Genomic DNA, 25601 nt, shown 5'->3' with positions numbered 1-25601 from the left:
TGTATGTTTTCAAATGAAAACTAATGTTTTTATAATACAATTTGTATAATAAATAAATATTGAATACAAAAACACTTTAATTTGAAAACATGTGATGAATATTATATGAATAGAAAATAACGACAAAACATATGATTTTTGTCAACACATTTGATACACATTTAGTGACCAATCGGTGATTATAAAAGTAAATCAAAACAAATGTCAACAAATTTTCTTCACGTCGATAATGAGTCCAATCAAAGTGATGCACAGATATCTGATCCGCCAATTGGTGTCCAAATTGATGAATCAACAACACCTAAGTTATCGAAGAGAAAAATGAAACGATTGATTAAACAACAGAAATGGTTAGAATCGAGACCTGAAATGAGGAAAAAAGAAAAGGAAAAGAAAAAAATGAAAATAAAAAAATTAAGGGAAGAAGGCGTTGAAATCAACAGAGTTGTCGTTAAGAAACAATTGATACCAATGTCTTCATCCAACTGTAAAGTTTGCATTTGTATTGATTGTCATTTCGAGCAATATATGGATGAGAGAGACATGAAGAAGTTGGTTAAACAGATTGGTCGCTGTTATGCTGTTAATAGACACTCTTCATCACCGACACAACTATACATTACATCCATTACTTCAAAAATTAAAGAAGTATTTGAGAAAAGTCAACCGGGATTTACCAATTGGGACGCTATTTGTCTCGACAAACATTGGACACAAGTGTTTGATGACAAACAAACTAAAGTAATTTATATGACGAGTGATTCAGAGCATACAATACCCGATCCCAAAGTTATCTGTGACGCCAATGATTTCGTCTTTATAATCGGCGGTTTAGTTGATCACAACCGACATAAAGGACTTTGTCATCGATTAGCAGTCGAGAAGTCGTGTAAAACTGGAAGACTTCCTATCGATGAATACATAGAAATGTCTCAAAGAAGAGTTCTCGCTGTAAATCATGGTTTGTTTTATTGTCCGACAATTTATTTATCACATTATTATTAATATATTTGATTACAGTGTTTGAGATAATGTTGTTGGCATCCAATGGTTCGTTACTTGATTGGACCCAAATCTTCAATAAAGTCATACCTTTAAGGAAATTAAAATAATATTTGTTTTATTATTCAATTATCATTTAATAATAAAGTTAAACACTATTTTTATCTCATATATTATCTTTAAAGTAAATAATAAAAATATTTTTATAATATGCAACCCTATTAACAGTATATTACTACTATATATAATAAATTATATTAAATTAATGTCTATTACCGTATGATAAATATAATATAAATATATTTAGAAAATAATAATTAATTGAATAATGTTATACATATGTACTGTAATGTAGTGTACAGTATATACCGTAATACTTGTTCGTCCCTTACTTTTACCATAAGTTGTAATCATTTAAAAGCCTATCAATGAGTCTAATGTTGTATACATTGGCCACACATTTATGTTTGACGTCTGTATACGTGAAATATAAACACAACAAACACTCAAATGAGTTATACTTTTAATTAATTTGTTATTTATTTTATTATTTATTATTATTATATGCTTTCAAGTGTACGACAAATGTAACAAAACGTGATTTTTATTGATATTTATTGAAAACAATTAACTAAATGTCATCTATTGATACCACTTATCAAGTGATTCATCAAATTGATTGAAATAATCAAATGAGTGCTCAAATTGATTATAAAACAATGTGAAGACATGGATGTCAACAGTGGCCACAATTGATCGATAGTTTGGTTGATCACTAAATCAGTTGATTGATTGGTCACACAATGAACGGCATGCCGTCATCCAAGTCGATGTATACGGAGTGGTCAGTGTTTCGGGTGGTCGACATGTGTGAGGCCAGTCGGGTCTCAGTATTGCACAAAATGCCACAAATCAATGGCACACTTCTGGTCACATCTTGTGTCAAACCATTGGCCCAAATGTTGAACAACACAAATGTCATCAACAATACTACTGAAGACAACGATTTTCTCCAGAATGATAGGGATGTGCTTTGGATTATGGAAGTGATCTGTTATGGTCTGTCACTACCCTTGACTTCAGGTGAACAACACGACTGTGTCCGCGATTGTGTCAGTCTATACAGCGAATGGTTATACGCATTGAGTCCACAGTTGGCCAAATCCAAGGTAATCCCTTTCCCGATCCGAGACGACCCGAACCTCTATTGTCGCAAAATCTTAGAACACATTTATAACATATTCATCGCCCGACCCGTCGCTGGCAATGAAGCAGTTGTTTTGGATGCCATCCAACGTCAGGCAGTATTATGTCATCGATTATTGCGAACAATAGAAAACATAGTTCAAGACGAACACAATCTAATGGACAGACAATTTTGGGATTCACTTCTTATTTTTTTATTAGCCATTAACGACACATTACTATCACCACCAGTGGAAACCAATGATATCGGTACTCAAATTAGTGACCGTATAATAAATGTTTTGTTTGAGATTTGGTTAATCGCTTGCTGTCGTTGTTTTCCTTCGCCATCCTTCTGGAAGACATTCCAACACTTGAGTAGCTGTTGGAGACACAGACCGGCACTGATTGACACCTGGAATCGAGTCAACTATTCTTTGACATTACGTTTAGTCAAACATATGTCTCCTAACAGTTACGATATAAACGCCAATTCACCAACTCTTCAGAAAAACTATTTAAATGTCATTTTAGATGAGATGAATGAAGAGACACTTAAACAATGTTGGTATCGATTTCTTCATTGTATTGGAAATCCCGTTGATTTGTGTTCGCCTGAAATTATTAGTAAAACCGATAGGTTTTATCACAGCGCCTGTGCCTCAGAGAATGTGGTCGACCCTCGACAACATCCCTGTCTCAACAATTTGCCGCATATTTTCTACAAATCAATGAAAGGACTTTCAGTACTCGTCGATACATTTTTAGGAATTCCAGTTACTTTTGAAGAGATTGATGTAGAGATGTACAAATCGTCGACATCACTAGCAATGTCTTCAGCCATCAGTTCCATTCAACCGCCACCGACTCCTCCAGAGCGACGTAAGCCAGCATTTCCCGCATTAACTATAAATAAAACACAAAACAAAGGAATGTCATCAAAACACACGGTTACCACTAAAGCTGAACCAAATGTCAATCCTTTGCCTACCATTATTTATCCAACGGTTCCAGAATATATATTGCCACCAACTCGACCAAAGTCAACATCAATATTAGATATATTAGGCGATTGGCTCTTTCAGGCGGCACTCTTTGGATCCGATCTGAAAGAAAATGAAATGATTCGCTCAAATAGCAGTCAATCATTCTCTCAAATAAATGAATTACAACGAAAACAATCTGCAGCTTCTGATCGGTTACTCATTGAGACTCTACCACTATTAGGTCCCGAAAGCTTTGAAGCCGGACAGGCGGAGGCTATTGGGGCACTCTGTCGACTGTTTTGCTTTAAAAAGGCAGACGAAGAAATATCAACAATGCTTAACAAACAACCGCATCCACCCTTTCAAAAGGTAATGATATTAAAACATTAATAATAAACTAATTTTATATTTAAATAAAAAAAATTTTAGGTTAAAAATTATTTAACACAATTTCATTTGGCACTTCAATTTGGACTATCGCTTAAAGAAGTAATTATTATTTTATTTATCACAAATAATTATAATTTTAGTGAAAATTGTAATTTTAGTTTCTAATAAATTTGTTTGTCTATACAATTATATTTATAATTAGACTTTTCGGCGCCAATTTATAGCAAGTATTCTTATAAATTCAACAAAAATCTTTGAAGTGGATCTTCCAGGAGGTAGTCTACTAATACCACATTATTTAAAAGCGTTGGAAATTTACTTAATCCCTAAAGAGAAGCCAAAGTATTTATTAATAATTAAAACAATTAATGAATGATTTATTAATTATAATAATATTTATGAACTGATTTAGCACTAAACCAGATGTTGAAATCCGTCGATCGTGTATTAAATTATTGTTATCGTTGTTTTCATATCCATTGCATTTCAATGAACTTCCCATTAAAGGTAGAGTAATATACATGAGGTTTATTGTATAATAAAAATATATTAATAATTTGATTGTTTCAGAAACCTTGAGTGAGACCCCTTCGACAACATTCCAGTCCCTTCGTCCTCGTCTTATTAATCTTCAAATTCAAGCACTTTGTGGTGAAACCGACTCAATAAATGTTCAAATGATATTAGGTTTCTATCATTTCGGTTATAATAACAATATTTTTATTGTAATTTTATGAAAATTGATATTTTTTAGGCGGTTTTCTTTTAATGGTTTCTGATGTCTCTAATAATGAATTATTCAATCAAAATGAAAACAGTGACAGCAGTCTTGAATCGATGCGATCAAACTCTTTGAACGGTTAGTTTATTTATTTTAATAGTTATTATCTATAATAAATTGAACGGCAAATTATAAGAGTATATAAAAGTTGATTCATCGGGACTTCATTTAGGACACAATCTATCTTTTGGTCAAACGAGTTGTGAATCGAGTTTAATGTCAAGTGATATCCAATATTTAGACGATGGAAAAGGCATTCCTGGTATTAAAAATATTTGGATTATTAATGCGCTTATAATATAAAATCTTAATTTCTACTAATAGCATGATATTTAAATAATATAAATCATTTATCCTAATAATACAATATTTTAAAATTAAATTATAATTAAATACTTGAAATACTTTTAAATTGATTACTGAATTATAAATCCCTATTTGATGATAAATTTATTATTATTTAGACACAGCTCGGGGTTTATTTGGTCGGGCGCTGTCACAAGTGGGACAAGTGTTGGCCCGATGTCGTGATAAAAGTCAATACGATTCACAAGTTTCTTTGGCTGCACTCGAAGTGCTGTCAGTTATCGGACGAATCAATTTATCAAATGATAGTAAATATGGACATCATATGAATTGTTTGCTTGAATGTAAAGATACGGTTAAACAGATATATGCTTTTATTGAGAGTCAGTGCGAAAAGCCGGCGCCATTCCATTCAAAAGACTTACATTCCACTATTGTCGCCGCTTATCAATGTCTGGCCGTTTGGTTTCATCAACACTCACACCTCCTTAGAGAGAAAGACTGTATTTCTATGTTATTAGAAGTAATCGAATTAGGAATTTCTGGATCAAAGTCCAAGAAAAATGGATTTGTTTTTAAAGCAGACAAACCATTAAAACCGGCCTCAATGAGGGTCAGGGAGGCCGCTGAGTCATTGCTCACTTTACTTATGAATCACTTTAATAATTGTCCACCGACTCCGTGCCCACCGGAATCAATAATAGGTTCAACTTTATTAGATGAATGCAATTTATTGAAATATTTATCAATCGGTAAAAATTTATCGCCTGAATCTGCTTGCGATCGGTTCAAGTACTTTGTTAGCGATAATCTCATAATGATTGCAATTTTGGATATCTTGGAACCAAATGATAAACAAACTGTTTGTATAATCAGATCTCCATTTGGTAAATATTGCTGGTCTTTCACGTTTAGACAACTGTCCCGAAAACACAATATGAAAACTTATAATGAAGTGGTTGCTCGACCTCTACCTAAACCCGATTCAATGACTAATATATTGGGCCAAACAGTCCGTCAATTTCCTGAATCATTAGATAAAATAAAATCTACAAAATTGTAAGCATTTCTTATAATATTTGTTTAGATTTGAACGTATTATAACTTTTTTTTCAAATATTAAGCGATAGCTTTGTCCCAAATCTAACCAAAATGATTGCCGAATCGCCAGAATTTCGTTCGGATCGGGATATTATGACAAGTCTTATTGAAAGAGTTGAAAATCATATGAAATATGAGAAACAAAGGGCTCATAAAATACCATTAGCTAACAGAAGCTTAGAGTGTAAGGAACCGATGCCATCAACAGAGACCGAAGCGGCCAGACTCATACTCTCGCACTTCAGTTTCCTTTCATTTGAAACATTGCAGGTTTGATAGTATCACACAATTTTAAAGTCACTTATAATTAATAATTAAATAATTAATTTTATATTTAAATAATAAAAGGACGCACCTATGGGTCAAATGATTCCATCATTGATTGCATTGAACAGCAAAAGTGCTGATTTTGTGTCAAATTTGAAAATTCTTGACTCAATTTCTAACCGAACGAGTGATACGGCATTTGTTTATTATATAAAACAAGGAGTGAAAAGTGCTGATGAAATACTTGCCGACACTAAACAACAAATCATTTCAAACAATCAATTTAAAAGTTTTGTATTATCTTTGGGTTCTGTTGTCGACGTTAAGAATCATTCGGGATGGACGGGACATATTTCAACCGCTTGGAAGATAATACAAGATTGTAATGTCAAAGATCACGAAAAGAATTGTGTATTTGATGCTAAACGACATGTTCTCTATTGGGCTGATGTAAGCCATGAATTAGTTTTTGTATTACCGTCGAGTTTTTCTTCGCTTTCGGAAGATTCAGACAATCAATCACTTGATGGCGATTATAAACAGAGAGTTACTGCAGATTTTCATTTAGACACAAGATCTGTATCGAGTCTTAGTGATGATGGAAGTAATACATCGAAGAATATAACAGAAAACGAATCGACAAGAAATAGTCTGAGAAGGAAATTTCGAAATCAATTGCTTCATAACGTCGGATGTGATGTCAAAGTACTTATATTTTGGATGGAAAGCACTGACGATCACTACGATCTACCTATCAGTTAGTAATCTATTATTAATTGATATATTCTTTCAATAATTAATCATTTATTTCAGATTCTTTACTTTTAACGACTGGCACTGGAGTCGAGTCTAATCTAAGTCTTTGGAAAGACTTCGTCCTTATACTTATTCATCCGCTAAAGAACGGACTTTTCAGGATTATTCTACAGGGATCGGGAGGACGGTTAGCTTAAATATTATTAAAGCAATTTCTGTAAAAATATATAAATACATTGTATTAACAATTTATACAGAACTCCAATCACTTTACCCCTAATCGATGGTATGGTTGTCAGTAAACACATTTTGGGTACATTTGTCCGATTGGCAGCTCTGAATGTATGCCGACGTCGACGCCTCGATACTGAAAGGTATATATGATTACTGTTTGACAAAATATGTTTATATTGATTGATTGTTTGTCACCAATAGCTTCCAACCACCTCATGTCAAGAGAAGACTGAAGATTCAAGAAATTGTTAACAAATATAGACTTTTGTTACCTGAGTCTGAATTTTACAATTCGTTATTTACTTCGAAATAGTTTAACGTTTGTTAGATTTATTAATAACCAATTCATTCATATCATGTATTGACTGAATGGAAAAAACATTAATTTATTTAGAATTATATTTATATATATTTACTGTTTTTATTGTATTTTATAACTTTAAATGAAAACATTTTTTTGTGCAATCGATTTAAAAATCAAAACTTAAAATAAAAATTATTTTCTTAAAAAAATAGTTTATTGAAAATATTTACTCAATATTTTAATCGATCCATAATTTCTTGATATTATTATCACCAGAATTGGTCACTCTTTCAATTGTTTTTAACACTGAATCCAGAAGTTCTTTGTGTACTTCGTCACCATTTTTATTGGCATTAATTATCTTAAAATACGACATAATTTAAGGTAAAAAATAGTCAAACATTTTGATAAAATGGTTATAAATCAAGACATACTTCCCAATAGTCTTCTCTAAGGTTTTCATAGTTTTGTTTAACTATTTGTTGAAAAGCTTTTGTTTCATACCTTTCATCGCCAAAACCACTTCTCGATGAAATGATATCTTCATTAGCTGTCAAATATAGCACAGAATCGGGTCGCGGAAGACCTTTATCTGACTGTCGACACCATTCAAAGTTCAGCGAAGGTTTAGCCGCAGAATAGGCGACACCGGAGAAGGCGTACCGATCGACGATCAGAGTTGTGCCACAAGACAACAACCGCAACATCTCTTCTCTCAGTTCCCATCGATTAGCAGAAAACAACAGATGAATGACCTCATCAGTCAAATGTTTGTCGCCTTTAAGATATTCATTGATCATTTGGCCGATTGGTGTCAATCGGTTAGGAAAAGTCATCACCTGAGCGGTCACTTGTCTTGTGTCGAGTGCTTCCTTAAGTCGTATAGTTTGTGTACTTTTGCCGACTCTGTCGATGCCCTCCAAGACTATCAATGCGCCCCTCATTACCAGTCTTTGCATTAATTGTTAGACAAATAGTGTAACAAAATTGAGAATTCATTTTACTTTTCAAACATTTTTACCAAACTTTGTATTCATTAATAATGTTTGCATTCATTTGCCATACATTTAGTCGCTTTCAACAAAACCTTCATTAAAGACAATACATATATATTAGAGATAAACAAACATTAAATGACATTATTTTTGATAAAAATAATAACAAATATAACATAAAATGCGGAAAATTTAATAATTGTTTTTTAGTATTTTATTCGTAAAAGTATTTATTAAAAATAATAAGTATTTATTTAAAATAATAAGTATTTATTTAAATAATTATATTAATTAATATCTATTTAGTCATTAATATAAATAGAGTACACAATAAAATATCAAATTATAACTTAATTAAAATACATTTTTGGTCAACGATTCAAAATGTTTGTGACAATTGTTTTTTAAGATATTATTTCTGGTAATACAATAATCCGGAAAATTTAATCTCTTTTCTTTTGCTTTTTATCACTGCATTTATAAACTGAAACAATAGTTATAAGTAATACTAAATTTAAGGCCACAAACATACAACTGGCGGTCCAAACCCATTGAAGACACTGCCAGTCCTCAAACTCATACAAATAGGCCGGTAATAGCCATTGAGCCTGACTTAAGAGCCATACAATGAGCATAAATAACCACTTTTTAGCCGATAATTCAATGTATGGCCAACTGAGCGGCAAAAGACTGAAATACCATAAGAAGTATTGAGAAGTAATCACTTTATTCAGTGTCACGAAAACAGCTGTTTGAGCGAAGATACCAAACATGAGATCTTGGGTTTTGTGTTTAGAGTTAAGACAATAATAGAAAGATAACAATAAAACGGATAACATTTGCGGAATGAATGCCATATAAGACAACAATTTGTGTTTGTCTTCACTTTTGATGATATGATAGATATAGAAATACGGACTGAAGTTGTGTTGCGGATCCTTGCGATGCAAATGATAGAGCCATCCCTCGTCCAGATATAACTGTCCGTACATATGGTATGACCAATAAGTGGGAACAATAAATCCAATTAAAGTAAATGTAAAAAATGTCATTTTCTTTATATTTGGTTTCAAAGATTTCCAAAGTTTATCACTTTTAGTTAAATATAAATAAAATGTCGGAAAATAAATAATTGGATAAAGTTTGAAATGAATGGCAAAACCATAGACAAGACCGGCAAAGACTAGTTGGCCATTGACTACACATTTAAGGGTTAATAAGACTAGAGTTGTGATAACTGCTTCAGCGCTTCCACGCGTCGATATAATGGCTGGCAATGGATTGTACAGCCATACGGCCGCACATATTTTGGCCCGACGTTTGTCCACATAATGGCCACAAACTGAATAAATCAATCCTCCCGTTATTACATCCAATACGGCAAACAATATTTTGCCGAATTGGCCGAAAAGTGTTATGTTTGGTACCAGAAGAAAGGCAATCAATGGTGTGTACCGATAGGTCAGTCTATTGAATGGTGATTCACCCGACCAGACATATCGGGAGCCATCGGTGTAAACCTGATAATCAATGTCCGTATACTTCAAAGTCAACACTTTGTCTTGAATTTCACTCAATATTATCAACAAAAGTCTTATAATCAATGAATATAACAAATGAACAGTAAATGAGTTATTATTAACAAATTTTGTCAACGGTTTCAACATTTTCATCAAAAATCTTCATTAAATTCAATTCAATTCAATTAACACTTGAAATCAAATGAATTATTGTATTATAGATTTACTTTCAACACTTCAATCATATGTTTGCCAATAATAACGTTCAATACATTAATGAACCCGTATTTCAAAGTTATTAACAGTAAATTAAATTATAAATAATTTTAATTAATTTAATAGTTTAAATATATTAGTTTTATAAAAATGAAATTGTATTAGTATTGTATTAAAAATAATATAAATATAATCTTTAAAAATATAATATAAAATTAATGTTAAATATGTTTTTAATGTTTAGCTAAATGTCAAACACATATAAATTGAAGACAATATTTATAACAATATTTATGACTTCAATAATAGAGTAAAACTCATGCTTTCGATGTGTTGTTTGAATGAATGCAATGTTTTTCAATGAAATACCAAATTATATGATATTTTAATAAAAATGTTTTCATTTATTTAATTGACATTTGATTTGATTGTATTTGTTTATATCAATTGGTTGTCATTAAGAAGTTTTAACGATGTCTCGCATAAAAGGTTTATTTGTTTAATTTTTTTGTTGATGAAAATGACTTAACGCTTATTGATGTGATTGGTGTCCAATAGAGATGTCTTTGGTTAAGATCGAGGCTTACGATGAATGGTTAAGCAAACTATTGAAGCGTTTGGGTCTCATTGATATCAATTGCTTGTTTGCATCACAAGACACAAGTGAACAGTATTTGATTGGTTTGGATCCAAAAGACTGGAAAAATCAAGACCACTACAAGATTTTCAATATCACCAAACGGTTCTTTGCAACCAATGATGAAATTAAGAAACATTGTATGTATTGAATGAATTGTAAATTATTTAACGATATTTTAACTTATTTTGTGACGAATAGATCGCAAACTTGTCCTCAAACATCATCCCGACAAGAGATCGTCGGCCACTGGAATAGCTATTGATTTAGACCTCGACTACTATTCTTGTATTACAAGAGGTTATGAAATATTAGGCGATCCCGTGAAGAGACGTTCTTATGATAGCATTGATCCGACTTTTGATGACGAGATACCATCAGTTAATGCCTATAATAAGTCTCATTTTATTCAAGTTTTTAGACCAGTTTTTAAGTTAAATTCGAGGTATTGTTTAGTTTTATTATAATTGTAGTAATTGTTTAATTTATTAATTTTTTTTTGTCAACAGATGGTCAAACAAACAACCGGTTCCAGATTTGGGAACTATTGATTCCGATATGTCTAATGTCAACAATTTTTATAACTTTTGGTATGACTTTGATTCGTGGAGAGAGTACTCGTATTTGGATGAAGAAGAAAAAGAAAAGGGAGAAAATCGTGAAGAGAGACGTTGGATGGAGAAGCAGAACAAAGCTGCCAGAGCTCAGAGGAAAAAGGAAGAAATGCAACGATTAAGACAACTCGTGGATAACGCTTATCAATGCGATCCAAGAATTAGTAAATATAAAGAAGAAGAAAAACAAAGGAAATTAAATCAAAAATTAGCGAAACAAGAGATAATTAGACAAAAACAATTAGAAGAAGAAAGAGTCAAAAAGGAAAAAGAAGATAAAGAAAGGTTAGAGAAATTAGAAAAAGAAAATCAATTGAAAGCCAAGAGAGAAGAAGAGAAGAAACAGAAGGAAGCCATTAAAAAACAAATCAGAAAAGAACGCAAACTATTGGAAGCAATGTTTGATAAGTTTGACTATTTTGCTGAAAACGATGAAAAACGTGTCTTTTATTTACAAGAATTTGATAAAATGGTTAAAATATTTAATTTAGAAGAATTGCAAACATTTAGACAAGAATTTGAACGATTAGATTGTGAAGAATCGAAGAGAAATTTTTTCTATAAACAAATTGAATCATTGAATTCAAAATTGGATTCCGAAAGAAATGTTCTGATTTCAGGACAAAACTCGACGAATGGACAGTCAGCTACCGGTTCCTCAAAGAAGAACTGGAGTTATGATGACATTCAGCTACTTATAAAAGCTATCAAATTATTTCCCGCCGGAACTTCTGATCGATACGCAGTTATTGCTAAATGGGTTACCGATAAATCAACTTCAGGTGTGACTCGCAATCATCGCGACGTTATAAGCAAAGCAAAAGAACTTCAGAACACAGGTATAAAACTATTGATTGATTTTATTTACCGAAATTTTTTCCCATCAAATAATGATTGTTTTGTTTCAGATAAATCACAAACTCTTAGAGAAGAGACTAACAAAAATGCGTACAAAAAATTAGAAGAATCGCAACAAACTAAGAAATGTGAAGAATCGGCTCCCAGTCAGAGGTTTGATGGTATGTATGAAAAGATGTTTTAAATTATCGATAAATTGTAAATTACTGTAAACTTTAATTTGTTGGTATAATCAGCTCCGCGTACTTTCGTTGAATTGAATGCTAATCCGTGGAATAATGAAGAACAGCAGCTCTTGGAACAGGCGATGAAAACATATCCTTCATCTCTGGGAACTGAGAGATGGGATCTGATCTCAAAATGTATACCAAACCGATCGCGAACTGATTGTATCGAAAGATATAAATATTTAGTAAAATTAGTGAAATCCAAGAACGAAGCGAAAGCTGTTATTCATAAAACTAAAAAATAATTCAAAAAATTTAAATCAATTTTTCAAACAATTTCTTAAATAAATAAATGGTTTTTATGTTAATATTTGTGAATAATTTTGTTAATAAATAAATGATTTCTAAAATAATTGTCAATTGATTTGAAATCACTTTTTTGTCGTAATTTATGAGTCATTGTTGTCGTCACTCAAACTCAATGATCAGTCAATTGAATGAAGAGTTTGTGTTTGTCTTCATTTGGCAAACGAGTGGACAACTCATCAATTAATTGATTGCATTTGAGATCAGTTAAGACAATCAAAGATGACATTAATTCGTCGTTTGATTTCGAGTCAGCGGTCGATCACCGAATTGGACGCATTCACTAAAGTTGACCACAACTTCACTAAAGCGACGACAACCGGCGGAACTGGTCTGTAGTGATAACAATCAACACAAAAGAGTTGACCACTTATTTGGTATTTTATTGTTTGTTTTAGTCTCACTCTTGAGTTACATATTAATTGTCATTTTGGTTGTCTTCGAGATTTCAATGTTTTTCAAATCAAAAATCAAATTCTTGTATTCCGTGGACACAGACTTTGATAGGTTTTTGTTATATATTTCTCAATCAATTAATTAAAACAATTATTATAATATATTTTATTTATTTCGACAGTAAATTAAATATAAATATTGATATAACAGTTGCCATGAGTTGCGAAAGTAAGACATCAATTGATTTGATCCATAATTTTAATTAAATATATTATTCTGATTCTTAAGGCATTGGCGCCGATATCCTGGACTCGACTAACACTAACAATGCCTATACTTATGGTCGACTCGTTGAAGAGCAGACATACTTTGCGTTAAGTCCCGCACAGAGATCGCAGTGGACTCTCATAAGAGAAGTTAACAATTACTTACGTAACGAACACCACTCTCTTCAAGAAGTCTTGTGGAAGTCTGATGTCATTAGTCAACGTAAATACGATCGCGATTTGCCTTCCCGTGAAATCCAGCCAATCGGTCCTCCCGATGCATGTCGTCTTCACGGAACTCTTGTAGTGAACAAAGTTTCAGGAAATTTTCACATAACTGTCGGCAAACACCTACCGATGCCCTTAGGACACGCACACATCTCATTGTTTACCAGTGAATCAGGTCTTATACATTAACTCTTCAAATCATTGATGAAATTAAGTACTATTTTTGCTATTTTTTAATTAAAGAATACAATTTTAGTCATCGTATCGAAAGATTATCATTCGGTGAATACGTTCCGAGTATTATAAATCCGTTGGAAGGCGAAGAAAAGATCACACAATCAAGTATTAAATCCATTTGTTTCTTACAATTTATTCTAAATTTAATTGTTTTGACTTCAGGGACCCAATTATACAATTATTATGTTAAAGTGATGTCCACTGATGTTCAGACATCTGATTTGAATCTAAAGACATATCAATACTCGACCACTGAAAGTGAACGAGTAATTGATCACAGCTCTGGAAGCCATGGAATGCCCGGTATTTACTTCAAGTATGATATCGACGCCATTTGCGCCAAAGTTGTTGAAGAATATGTTCCCATTTGGAAGTTTATGATCCGTTTGTGTGGTATTGTTGGCGGAATTTATGCCATCTCTGGTCTAATTAGTAGTATTGCCAACACTATTGTCGATATAGTCACCTGTAAATACATTTCATCAAATATTTTGATCAAAGATATTGACAACAAAGGCTTCCAAACGGTTGAAGGTTTTTCTGTTCCGAGTGATAACCTCTCACTACTTTATTCACCCGAATCTAACCAACAAAACAATGGTATAAACCAGTGATATTAGTTCCCAAACTTTAGATCTTTATTTATTTGCTAAATATTTTATTGTAAATATATTTTGATATTTTTATTAATTTTAATAAATAACTCAGTTTTCAATGATAACAATTCTATAATTATTATACATTATATTGAGGTATATTTGGGTGATATTAAGTGGTTTATTAAATTTGAGATATTTTCTAATTACCGGTAGATATACAGTATGTTTATTATTATATAAAAACATTAGAAGTATAAACATCGATAGATTTAAAGTTAATTTTATTTTTATTGGACGCAAAACTGCAATAGTATCAGAAAAATTACATTTTAATTAAAGGAATGTCTAAAACAATTATTTAACATAATTAATAAAATCAATATAAATTAGATTAGTTTTTTTTAATAAATTATTAATAACATTATAAATCCCTTATATTTACCGAAATACCCCAAAACTTCTGAATATTTAATAAATACAATAATAATATAAATACAATAATAATTATAGTCTCTTTAAAATCTAGAATCTATTAAAGAATTTTTTAAAATAAAAATTGCATTTTCGTTGACATTGTCTCTAATTAATAGAGAATCAAAATTATATTAATAATTAACACCTCTTTAACAAAGGAGTGGCTAATAATCATTTGAATTATCAATCAATCAATAATTTATAAATATTTATAATAATTATTATTAAATACTCTTTATATTAAGTCAAATGTTACACTCGATGAGAGAAAACTCATATAATTCACGTAAAAACTTAGTATCAGATTTAGTTCTGAAGATTAAAATTGTAATTAAATTTACAAAATAATAGTTATATTCAATTGATTCGCGATTCGATTGACAATGAATTTGATTTTTTAAAGACTTTAAATGAAACGAATAGCGTCTATATATTGTCATTCATTTTTTATACTGAATTTGTTTATAAACTACGACTAGATTTGAGGCACTAATATCTGCTGCTATATTCGTGATGCCATCGATTAAAGTCTATGTTATATATAATGAGTTTTCCGTTTTCCAGACCAACCAATAAGTACTTAAAGTCGATTAAAGTCAAAGATTTTATCCGATTTTGTTCGCCAGTGAAAGTCGTCGACAGTTCTGTAGTATTCAAAGCATACAAAGGCGTCAAATCAAAGGTTCGCAATATTTTAATAGTCGTTCCGTTTTCGGTCATTACGATGTATTCGCCGTCTCGAGTGGACAATAATAGAGTAGAATCCCTGTCCTTTAAAAACGAAATATTACCGATTTGTACACATTTGATGAGTTTTGCTCTCAAATTATAAGAAAATATTAAAGCATTTTCTTGTCTTTCATTTTTAGATGTCTTTAAATGCTTTTGTGACAAACAGTTGGGATCTTCATAGTCGCTGTCATTACTTTGTGGTATAGCTATACCAACAATGAAACCCAATTCCCGACACAAAACCAAATTATTAATGAGATAATCGGTTTCATCGAATGCCGAACAATAATCAGTGTTTACATCATTTGAGGTCATACTTAGTGTATCTACTTTTGTGTCACTTCTTGAATCTTGTGATTGTTTACGAATACTTTTCGAGCCTTCCTTTCCCAACATTGACGCCTCTAAGTTGGCTTCTGTTAGATATAATAAACCATTTAATTAATCAATTTTTAAGTATTAGTAGTCATAAAACATACCATTTATCTGTCCTTCAGGTCTCGACTCGATTTGTTCATCAGATTTGTTAGTATCAGAATAGGAACTAATACTTCTGATTGTATTAATAGCACCTCTTTTTCTGATATCAATTTCAGTGATACATTCGCCGTGAGTTGTTGTGTGGATAAGTATTGTATTACGACTGGCACTCACTATAATACCCAACTCTGCACTAATTAATATCGATATAATAGTGGACTGATGTCCCCAAAGAGTTAGTTTTGGCAATGGATTCGATAGATTAGAGGCACCGTTGCCTTCAATTTGAGCATATTTTGCATTCCATGTCCACAATAATACCGAACAGTCCTGACTACCAGAAGCAACATAAAAATCGGCCGCAATATTACATTCACTGCGCGTCAAACAACTAACGATCCCGCGGTGACCGTAAATGATTTGATTGAGTTTTCCCGTTTCAGTTGAATAAACACGGAATGAGTTGTCATAAAACGGACACATAATTATATGTTTTGCATCCAGAGTGACGATGTAATGACATTGCAATGAAGTGCACAGATTTGTTGTATCTAATAGTTGTCTCTTCATATTAGAAGCATTTGAGACGAGCGCCGTATCCATTGTTAATGGAGATGTCGTCTCTTTGACGTTCCATTTGTGCAGATAATACTGTTGGTGTGAATTTATGGTCACTATCTGTGAGGCTGTATTGGGTTGTGTGCTGTGTGTGGAACACGAGGCCACATGAGTCACGGCTGCATTGAACGGGAACTTGACTGACATACACACTTCATCCATAACGGGTGAAAACATTAGTGGAGAGACATGCAAAGCACTACTTCGGGGCGGATGTGGTTCTGAGGTTAATTGACTCGGAGTTTGGCCAAAATGGCGAATCTGGGACTCAATAGCTTCTTTAAGTGCCGGATCTGTAACATTTGATAGGTCTGTATTACCTTCATATGTTAAATAGTAAAAAACATTAACAGCTCTAATAGCTTCAGGTCCTCGTTGTTTATAACCAAAGATCAGATCAATCCATTGATGCAATTGACACGAAACTAAATCCGATTCTAAAGCCATTCGATGTAATCTTATAAAATGTTCGGGAGATTCGGCCCAAACTGGAAGTTCCACGTCATCTAATATATGATTGTTATTGAAGATTTCAGGTAAATAGAAAAATTCAGGGATCAGCTCTTTAACATTTTGCTGTCCACCCATAAGTGAAGCAATCCATGCGTCGCGTACTGAAGTGAATAGTCGTGACTCATCTTCAAGACGTCCGTCCTGTAAGGATAGATATGTCGAGTAAAATGGTTGCAATCGTATGAGCCATCCCAGAGTGAATGCAGCCGTCGAGTAATGAGTTCCGTAATGAAAAGCCGGAACATTATTGCTATTATCCCATGAATTGAATCGTTCAATAAATTCGGACCTTCTGTCACTGTTGAGGGCACCGATAGGTTTCGATAGATCCCTAAAGTTTGTCGGCTGAGCCAAATCGAGTTCATTGCTCTCATAGTTTGTCAAAATCCAAGGAAATACAGGATATTGATTGAGATCCTGATAGGTTCGACCGGCAATTGTATTCAAAAACATTAAATATTCAAAATTACTGATTTCTCTCTTTTGCCATTTCTGTGTCATATTAGAGGTCGCAAACAACTGTTTTGGTGACATAAGAGATGCTCTTCTCGACTGAGGAATGCCATACTTGACTCCGACACCAACGGGTGGCAAATATTTGACAACTTTTTTGACGGTATCGTAATCGGCGAATGCAAACATAATGGATGTCCTCTGAGCCAAAAATATTTCGACAGCATTTTGTTGTAAAAGAAATCTTCGCGTAAAAATGGCTCGAATTTCATTCAAAAGAATTTTTCCATTGTATGTCAAAAGATCGCAATACCGAAGAACCATTAGATCTAAATCTTTAAAACCTTTTGAACCCTTCGATCCAATGCCACTCAAGCCTTTCATTATGTTGTCTGTGGTATCACTTTTGGACATTTTCTTATCAAATTTTAGGGCAGAATTCAGTTCAATATCACTACTGTGCGCCTCAAAGAATAACTCGTTTGCTGTTATTTGTAGAATACCTTCGATGGCATAAATTCCCCAAATAAGGCAACAATCGATTGTGAAGAGAACAGAACCACTAAATTCGGGATTTGTTTCACTTTCTTGAGCCGATTCTTCACTTTCCCATAAATATAACTCATTATCTTCTTCTTCAATTCTTGAAGTATTTAATGTTTGTTTTGGCGAAACTATTGGATTAGCCATTAAGTCTTCACTAGTCTTATTCATGTGATTTTCACTGTGTGACTCATCGCTTATATTCTTTGATTGAATACTTCCGTCAACTGAAGTTGTTTGTGAATTATCTGGAATTTGGTCGACACCAAAGGGGTCACAAATAAATCGACGTTTTCTTCTGGCGTCGTCTTCCCACGAATCCAGTTTGTACTGCTTTTTGTGACCGCGCTTTAGGTTCTCCTTAAATCGTGTAAAAACCATCCAATCGCGTCGTTTAGCTGATAATATCAACGAATTAATTAGTGTCTCCTCATGAGTACGACTTTCTTGTGTTTCATAACAAGATAAAGTAAAAGTCTCGTGTTTGGAAACGTCGTCAGCTCTTAATCGGTTAAGTATGAACTCAGCCTCCATCGCAACCCTCACGATATGATCTTTCATAGCATGAGATAGAAGTCTTCCCTCATTAATAAGTTCAATGAAAGCCAATCCTGCGTTCTTCTGCAGTGTGTTTTGCCACTCTTGAGAGCACAACAACATCACTAACTCAACCGGACTGGCATTAGTGCGACGGAATGTTCGAACAGCTTCTTTGCTGACCAAATCTTGACCGTGAGATCCAAGAAGTGTTTTGGACAAAAAATTAGCGAAATCGCACATAATTTCTCTAAGAAGAGGACAAACACTCGAAAGAGTTGTTTCTAACTTTGCGGTCAATTTTTCGCCAATATTAGAGTCGACGTGAGTTTTAGGAATTTCGATGGGTTTAATGATCTCCGATGGATCTAAACTACCGGAGTCTATGTTTTGTTCGTTGATTGAATGGGAACTGTCGTTAGAAACTTGAGAATTACGACGACTCCCTTTTGACACCTGAGCACCCTTTGGCTCAATTATATCGCGATATTTAGAAACCATTAAAACAGATATAAAATAAAGTGTAGCCAAAGCTAAGAATTGTGACTGACGAGTGTCTGCGTCGGCGTCTCTGTAGATACAGGCTCTCAAACGATTCACATCCATTTCTTGTAACAATCGCATCGGATCTTTAATAGGAAGCGGTTGTATTGGAATAAATGTCGACACTGTTTCAGTATCTGAGCCATCAATTTTAAAATTAGTGACTAAATCACTTGATTCTGATGTGAAATCAATGCCAAATAGTTCAGCTGCGGCAGCAATACTGGTGCCGGTATTAAAGTTGTCATTCATCTCAATTGACTCGACATCACTTTCATGTGCCAAACCATTTTCTATATGCTTCTGAACTGTTAGACAATTCTTGACAGCAACAGTACAAACAAGTCTTAAACATTGTCTTAGTATTCCTCCGGCAGACATATTCTTTTCTGCTTCTAATTCACTAAAGTTTACGTGAGTTGCAGCAAAACACAAGATGTCGATTAAGTTAACGAGTCTATAAAGAAGAGAATTGGCCTGAATTGCGGTCAGACCCTCTCCTCCCGCGGAAACATTTGTATTGGCACTGTTTCCACCCGTGGCCGCAGCCAGTAATGGTAAAAGTCCGCCCGCAGATATTATAATATTATCACTTAATTGAGAAACTAAGTGAATAGCATTAACTATATATATTTGATTTTCGGAATGTTGAAGAATTTGATCCAATTGATTACTTCTTTGTGAACTGGATTCAGATTTGTATTCAGAACACTGACTTCGCCACATTTGAAGATCACATTCGACTGAAAATAATAAATCATTTAGTAATTTGAGGTGCAATTGACTCCAACGAAACTCCGGTATCCGAAAGGCAGGCGTTGCCGACACTTTGGGAGTTGTCTTTTGGCCCAAAATTAAAGAAGAATAAAACTCTTTTTGTGGATTTGTTCGACGATTAGCAAATCGATTATGTCTTGAGGGCGCACTGTCAGGAACATTGGTTGTGGACATTGTTTTGGGATCGGTTTCGGATAACTTTGATTGCGTATCAATTGAACTAATAGTACTAATAAATGCCTCTTTCTTTTGGCTATTTTGTTCTTCGTTTTCTTCTTCATTGTCATTAGTACTACTTTCATCTAAAGAAGTGATTCCATTTGTATCGTTATTTTTGGCACTTTTATCACTCGTTAAACTTTCTTTATTATCAATAGTATCTTCTGATTGTTGAGTGGCAACGGAGGGGACATTATTTAATTCGCGGTCATCTTCAGGACGGGGATCGTCTTCTGGACGGTTCTCGTAATCTTCGTTATCATGTGATTTGACTTCTGATGTTCTTTCAGTAATCTTTTTATTATCCAAAACATCAGTTTTTTGCTGAATTGATTCATCTTTCAGTGAATTACTTCCAGTACTTGAGTCACCAGAAGTTCTTCGTTCAACTTTAATATCATTGGTTCGTTGAGCCTTATCTCTGCCAAACTGATCCATAAACTCATCGAGACTGACCTTAGCGTGAATGATGGCCAGTGTGTCAATCCATACCCTCCAACCTCCGTATTCATATTTGATGGCATGATATAAAAGTATGCGAAATATGGCTAAAATCTGATCTTTTGTTACTTCAATGTTGTGATCAATCAAATTAATGAGCCAATGCTGCCATACAGACATCTGTAATACAAGTCTTCTATTTTCCCGATTATTCACCAAAAGTCTCCATAAATCACTTATAAACAACCGTTTTATGTCTGGAGAAGAATCATCTCTTTCATTGAGATCTTCTTTTTTACCTTCAATCAGAAGAGTTGCAATTACCTTAAGAACCATTGGATTTTCAATGCGAAGACTGGCATTATTTGAATGCGAGGCTCTTATTGTTTCAATAGCTGTTTCTGTCAGTATTTCATGCAATGCATTATAAGTCTCGAGTGATAGTGGAGTGTATTTCATAAGATGTTCACACAAAAGCATATAGAGGTTGTGCGGACCCATTACGTCTTGCTTTCGTTTCTGAGTACTTCGAGATAAGAAATAACCCAATAGTTTAAGAGCTTGAATGCGAATCTCTTCATTTGATGAATCAATTAATTTGAATACTGTTTTGACGCCATGTTTGGCATCAAAGGCGGGTATCATAGATGCCGGGTGTTCGCACATTAGTGACTGCAACATCTGCAACACATCCAATATATTTTCGTCTTCATTAACTGTTGTCAAATAGTTGAGAATTGCCTGAAGTTCATCCAAATGGACTCCATTGCCCTTTAATATCAGTTGTTTAATAAAGAGTAAAATATAAGAACGAATGGACAATAGTTCACTTTTATTGGGCCGTAAAGACTTGTCTTTGGCTTTCACTTGAATTGTTTTCTCTTCCGATAACCAGTAATAATATTTAAGGGAATGTAATAATTGTAATACTGTTGATATACGCCTTACTTCGCTAAAGACTATGCCATTGGACACACTATTACTACCACTATTGTTGCCATTATTGGAATTTGTATTATTTGTTCCACTAATAAATTCTGTGGCTAAGAAACAATAAAGTCTGAGCTGTAGTTTGGAGTCAACATAAATCCAAAGAAAAGCATTAAATAAAACACTGTCCATCAGTTGCTTCAATAAGATAGAGTCAGCACCAGAAGCGGCACTAATTAATGTTTTCGTTAAGTTCAACAATATATCTAAAGTTTCTTCATTTATCAAAATTCGTGGACTTTTTGCTAACAGTGAAGAAATGATGACAAATCCGTGTGACTGAACCACTTCGTTGCCAAACCATTGCGGAGAACTTTCTAATAAATCACAAATAAATCCGATTAGTGTAGCACATGCCTCGGCATCAGATCGTTGAGTAAAACGATGAAGAAGTGGCAGAAGTGCTCGAATACCACCAATCGATTGAAGTGTTGAACTGATTGATTGAGTTTTTATTGCAATTGTTTGACCCAACAGTGCTGCGTGTGGTGAGGATGTAAAGTACATAACATTGCCTTTGGGTGCCGATTGAAGACATAATGTCTCGCCTTCGACAGCGACGGGTGTGTAGAGAGAAAATAGCGTTGAACTTAGTTTTTCTTCATATAAAACCCGTTTCATAGCCATTGGTAATTCAATTTGACTTTCATTACTGTGTAAATATTGGCCGACATATGACGGCCCTAACCGATGAATGGCACAGATTTGACTGGCATTTAGTGCTTCGTGGTATAAATATATGGACGACAACTGACCACAAAATAGGTGGGACTCATTGAGGTCAGCAGTACTTCCTATATAACACTTATCAAAAATATCTGATGTCTGGACATTCCACGCCATGTCTGTATTGGCAGTCAACTGGCCGTTCACATACACCTTGACCTCAGCACTTCTCCATTTAGTGACATAAGTGATGGCGCAGTGGAACCATTTGAATGGACTAAACTCGTATGGAATGCAATGCTGAACGCCTTTGCCTTTCACTTTCATTGAAGTCAATACCAAACAATTTCCGGTAAAGTGAGCCGAATAGCCAACACCGGACTTACTGGTTCTGAAGTAATAGAGATAAGGCTGAGAATTGGTTGCATTTGGTTCCAAACGAAACCACGTAACAAATGTCCAGCCATTCTGAATCGGCCACTTCTGAATTGGTGGCATTGCTAATACAGAACCCATAGAACCGGGGAATGCATAGAACGCATTCGGACGACTTCTTTGTAAAAGATTTGCGTTACGAATATAATGAAGAAGTCTTGGATCGTCTTCACTCTGTTTGAGTAATGCTCTCAACTCCTTAACATCACAACTATAAGATGTCTGAAGATTAATAATTTCACGAATAAAATGTTTGATGAGATTATCGAAATGAAATGTTTGGGTCAATGAATCTAATAATAATCCTTTTGCTGCCTCTAAGTTAAGAAGGGATTTCTTAAAAACGGCAATCAAAACACTTAAAATCTCGGCGACAATCTTTGACGGCAATAATTTAAGATAATCTCTGAAAAACAGTCGTAATGTTTGGGGTTTTCTTATCCTTTGTAAGTCATCAGTAATCAAAAGGTGAAGAATGTGATCAGTAATTGGATTCGCTTCTTGACTACTTTCCGATGATGTAATTGACATTAGTTTAGCACAAAGTAATCCAAACTTAACTTCATCTGAAATACTGTTATCATTTATCACTTCTTGTAAATCACTGGGAATTGCATTGAATTTTGGACTCTTTGCCGGTGAAACAGTTGTCGATTGATTATCACTGTTGACTGTCGAGTCGGGTTTGTTTTCCGACATCTTTACATCGACTTTATCATTATCGGTGACAACATTTGATTCACCACTTTCTTTAGTTTCACTTTTCTCTTCAGTGGTATCATTATTTGCAAATGGATTTTTATCATCTAATTTATCGTCACATTGTTCATCGGATTCATCTTTAAATGGATTTAAATCATCAATAGTTTTATCTGTAATTTTTTCATTATTGACATCACTCTCATTGCCGGTATTTAGGTCGCCACTCGTTTCTATCTCTTTTTCATCAATTTTCATCTCATTGTTAGACACTCTATCACCACTATCACCATCAGGTGTTGTCTCTTGGTTTTCTTTAACATCGATGATCTGTTGAGCGCTTCCGGGACTATGAGTACTGATAGCCAGTGGTTTTGTATCCTCTGTTGTCTCATCAGTGCATTTGTTGTCTTGTTGTACACTTTCTTCATTATTATCATCTATTGTTATCACCTTTGGATCAGTAGATCCGTTATTATCACTTTTATCTTCTCTTACAAGTCCTTCATCACTGGCACTACTCATATCAGTGTCTTTACTAATATTATCATTTGTGGTATTTTCTACAGATTTGTTTGAAACTTCATTAATCACATCATCATTATTACTGTTATTATTATTATTATTATTAATACTTATATTATTGTCGATATCGTTATTAGCATTTAGATGATCACCACTTGTGGTCACATTTTGAGCGTTTATGTCATCCGTATCTTTAGGTTCATTGTTGGCATTATTTGTGTCTTCATTTGAGTTCATTTCACTGATAATTAACAGAAAAAATAAACAAAAATTATAATAAATGACAAATTAATTAACAACTAATTTGAATAACAAATGAGTAATCAATTAGTAAATCAATTGAAGACATCCATTGATATCATATATTGTTTACATAATCTAAGGCCTGTGTTTGTGTCCAATGATTGTGACCCATATTATGACAATTTTTGGTGACAATTACTTACAATTAATATAACTTTGGGAACAAATCAATGGATCAATTGGTGGGCGGATTGCAGTCAATGTGAGTCCAGAAGTGATGTGTTTGTCAGTGATGTCAATGTTGTCTGACATTCACTCAAATGGCTGTAAAACATGTATTCCTAATGCAATGCAATTCACTTGTATTGTAATAGTAATAGTATTATACAACACATACATAACAAACACTACAATAGAGTACACATCACTACTAATACACCGCTTGATTGGCAATACTGTTATATCATAACACTTACACTTACACTACAAGTTGACTATAATTACTAACAATTATTAAATAATTATTTATTTATTTCAAAATTATTTGACCGAAACTCTAGTTATAATTAATTAATATTTATATTTTTCAATAAGTATTTGTGTCATTCAAATCAATTACTTTTTCTTGTAATAGTCTATCAATTATAAGTTATAACAATCGGTGATAAACTTTTTAATAAATTGTTAGCAATTTTGTCACAATTTGTTTGCATTATTTAATGTTTAATAAAATTTATTTTCATATAAAAACATTTAACGTTTTATTATAGTTAATATACTAATCAATGCATTTTATAAGTACTGTACAGTATTTTATATCATTTGTATTGATTTTGCATATAAAAATAGTTTAGTTTAGTTTTAGTTAGTTTTTTATACATAAAAATTAAAAAACTAGCCAAACCTATACTTAAACTATCAGTAATTGATGATAAAATTTTGGTTATTAATAACAAAAAAAAGACTTATTTGTTATATACAGTACATATAAATGTATTTCTATTATATATCATAAATATATTGTTGAAGTTATTTGAAATATAAAAATATTTCATTTGAAAAGTAATAATCTAATTAACAAATAGATAGAAATTGAATACTTTTGAGTTTAAGTTAAGTTTAAGTTTTGACTATTTTAATAAATATATCTCAATATCAATGTATTTATTACTTTTAAAATAACTATTTATGAGTCAACCATTTGACTCAATCCTCTTTATAAATGATATAAATGGCTATAAAATCTATGAAAACATATATTATATTAAAGTTTATTATTTTATTCATAATTATAGTTAAGTT

The 25601-nt window shown here is 33.0% G+C and overlaps 7 protein-coding genes across 9 annotated transcripts; 4 read left to right on the top strand and 3 right to left on the bottom strand.

Moving 5' to 3' along the window:
- The first annotated feature begins 84 nt into the window (after positions 1 to 84).
- LOC128951964 (tRNA methyltransferase 10 homolog A-like) lies at positions 85 to 1120 on the top strand. Its single transcript, XM_054297276.1, has 2 exons — positions 85 to 961; positions 1021 to 1120. The coding sequence occupies exons 1-2, from the start codon at positions 202 to 204 to the stop codon at positions 1110 to 1112; spliced, it is 852 nt and encodes a 283-aa protein (XP_054153251.1). The 5' UTR covers positions 85 to 201; the 3' UTR covers positions 1113 to 1120.
- A 364-nt stretch (positions 1121 to 1484) lies between these two features.
- On the top strand, positions 1485 to 7363 carry LOC128951956 (ral GTPase-activating protein subunit beta-like). 2 transcript variants are annotated; one of them, XM_054297265.1, is made up of 13 exons: positions 1485 to 3542; positions 3603 to 3662; positions 3766 to 3905; positions 3976 to 4070; positions 4134 to 4250; positions 4318 to 4422; positions 4517 to 4606; positions 4809 to 5709; positions 5775 to 6021; positions 6100 to 6775; positions 6832 to 6961; positions 7032 to 7148; positions 7210 to 7363. In XM_054297265.1, exons 1-13 carry the CDS (start codon positions 1806 to 1808, stop codon positions 7319 to 7321), a joined length of 4527 nt encoding a protein of 1508 aa, XP_054153240.1. In that variant the 5' UTR covers positions 1485 to 1805; the 3' UTR covers positions 7322 to 7363. The 2 variants fall into 2 exon arrangements, with proteins under 2 accessions (XP_054153240.1, XP_054153241.1); XM_054297266.1 differs by lacking the exon at positions 4517 to 4606.
- A 173-nt stretch (positions 7364 to 7536) lies between these two features.
- Positions 7537 to 8385, bottom strand: LOC128951965 (thymidylate kinase-like). The gene is made up of 2 exons (XM_054297277.1): positions 7747 to 8385; positions 7537 to 7673 (listed from the first exon to the last, which is right to left on the bottom strand). Exons 1-2 carry the CDS (start codon positions 8269 to 8271, stop codon positions 7551 to 7553), a joined length of 648 nt encoding a protein of 215 aa, XP_054153252.1. The 5' UTR covers positions 8272 to 8385; the 3' UTR covers positions 7537 to 7550.
- A 317-nt stretch (positions 8386 to 8702) lies between these two features.
- On the bottom strand, positions 8703 to 10078 carry LOC128951961 (GPI mannosyltransferase 1-like). Its single transcript, XM_054297272.1, has one exon. It carries the CDS (start codon positions 9978 to 9980, stop codon positions 8751 to 8753), a length of 1230 nt encoding a protein of 409 aa, XP_054153247.1. The 5' UTR covers positions 9981 to 10078; the 3' UTR covers positions 8703 to 8750.
- Positions 10079 to 10359: 281 nt separating this feature from the next.
- On the top strand, positions 10360 to 12634 carry LOC128951957 (dnaJ homolog subfamily C member 2-like). The gene is made up of 6 exons (XM_054297267.1): positions 10360 to 10532; positions 10602 to 10820; positions 10882 to 11125; positions 11190 to 12133; positions 12203 to 12313; positions 12389 to 12634. The coding sequence occupies exons 1-6, from the start codon at positions 10517 to 10519 to the stop codon at positions 12622 to 12624; spliced, it is 1770 nt and encodes a 589-aa protein (XP_054153242.1). The 5' UTR covers positions 10360 to 10516; the 3' UTR covers positions 12625 to 12634.
- A 132-nt stretch (positions 12635 to 12766) lies between these two features.
- Positions 12767 to 14509, top strand: LOC128951962 (endoplasmic reticulum-Golgi intermediate compartment protein 2-like). The gene is made up of 6 exons (XM_054297273.1): positions 12767 to 13016; positions 13084 to 13192; positions 13263 to 13309; positions 13370 to 13750; positions 13819 to 13917; positions 13975 to 14509. Exons 1-6 carry the CDS (start codon positions 12908 to 12910, stop codon positions 14424 to 14426), a joined length of 1197 nt encoding a protein of 398 aa, XP_054153248.1. The 5' UTR covers positions 12767 to 12907; the 3' UTR covers positions 14427 to 14509.
- A 594-nt stretch (positions 14510 to 15103) lies between these two features.
- LOC128951955 (neurobeachin-like) lies at positions 15104 to 24734 on the bottom strand. 2 transcript variants are annotated; one of them, XM_054297264.1, is made up of 4 exons: positions 24503 to 24734; positions 24167 to 24297; positions 16097 to 24094; positions 15104 to 16033 (listed from the first exon to the last, which is right to left on the bottom strand). In XM_054297264.1, exons 2-4 carry the CDS (start codon positions 24291 to 24293, stop codon positions 15375 to 15377), a joined length of 8784 nt encoding a protein of 2927 aa, XP_054153239.1. In that variant the 5' UTR covers positions 24294 to 24297; positions 24503 to 24734; the 3' UTR covers positions 15104 to 15374. The 2 variants fall into 2 exon arrangements, with proteins under 2 accessions (XP_054153239.1, XP_054153237.1); XM_054297262.1 differs by having other exon boundaries at positions 16097 to 24297.
- Between the last annotated feature and the right edge of the window lie 867 nt (positions 24735 to 25601).

The sequence above is a fragment of the Oppia nitens genome, unplaced genomic scaffold, assembly GCF_028296485.1.
Source record: "Oppia nitens isolate AA-2021 unplaced genomic scaffold, nextdenovo-longstitch-racon4-pilon3 scaffold1_pilon_pilon_pilon, whole genome shotgun sequence".
NCBI lineage: Eukaryota > Metazoa > Arthropoda > Arachnida > Sarcoptiformes > Oppiidae > Oppia > Oppia nitens.
Note: the sequence above shows the minus strand (reverse complement) of the source record. Positions and strands in the feature narration are given on the sequence as shown.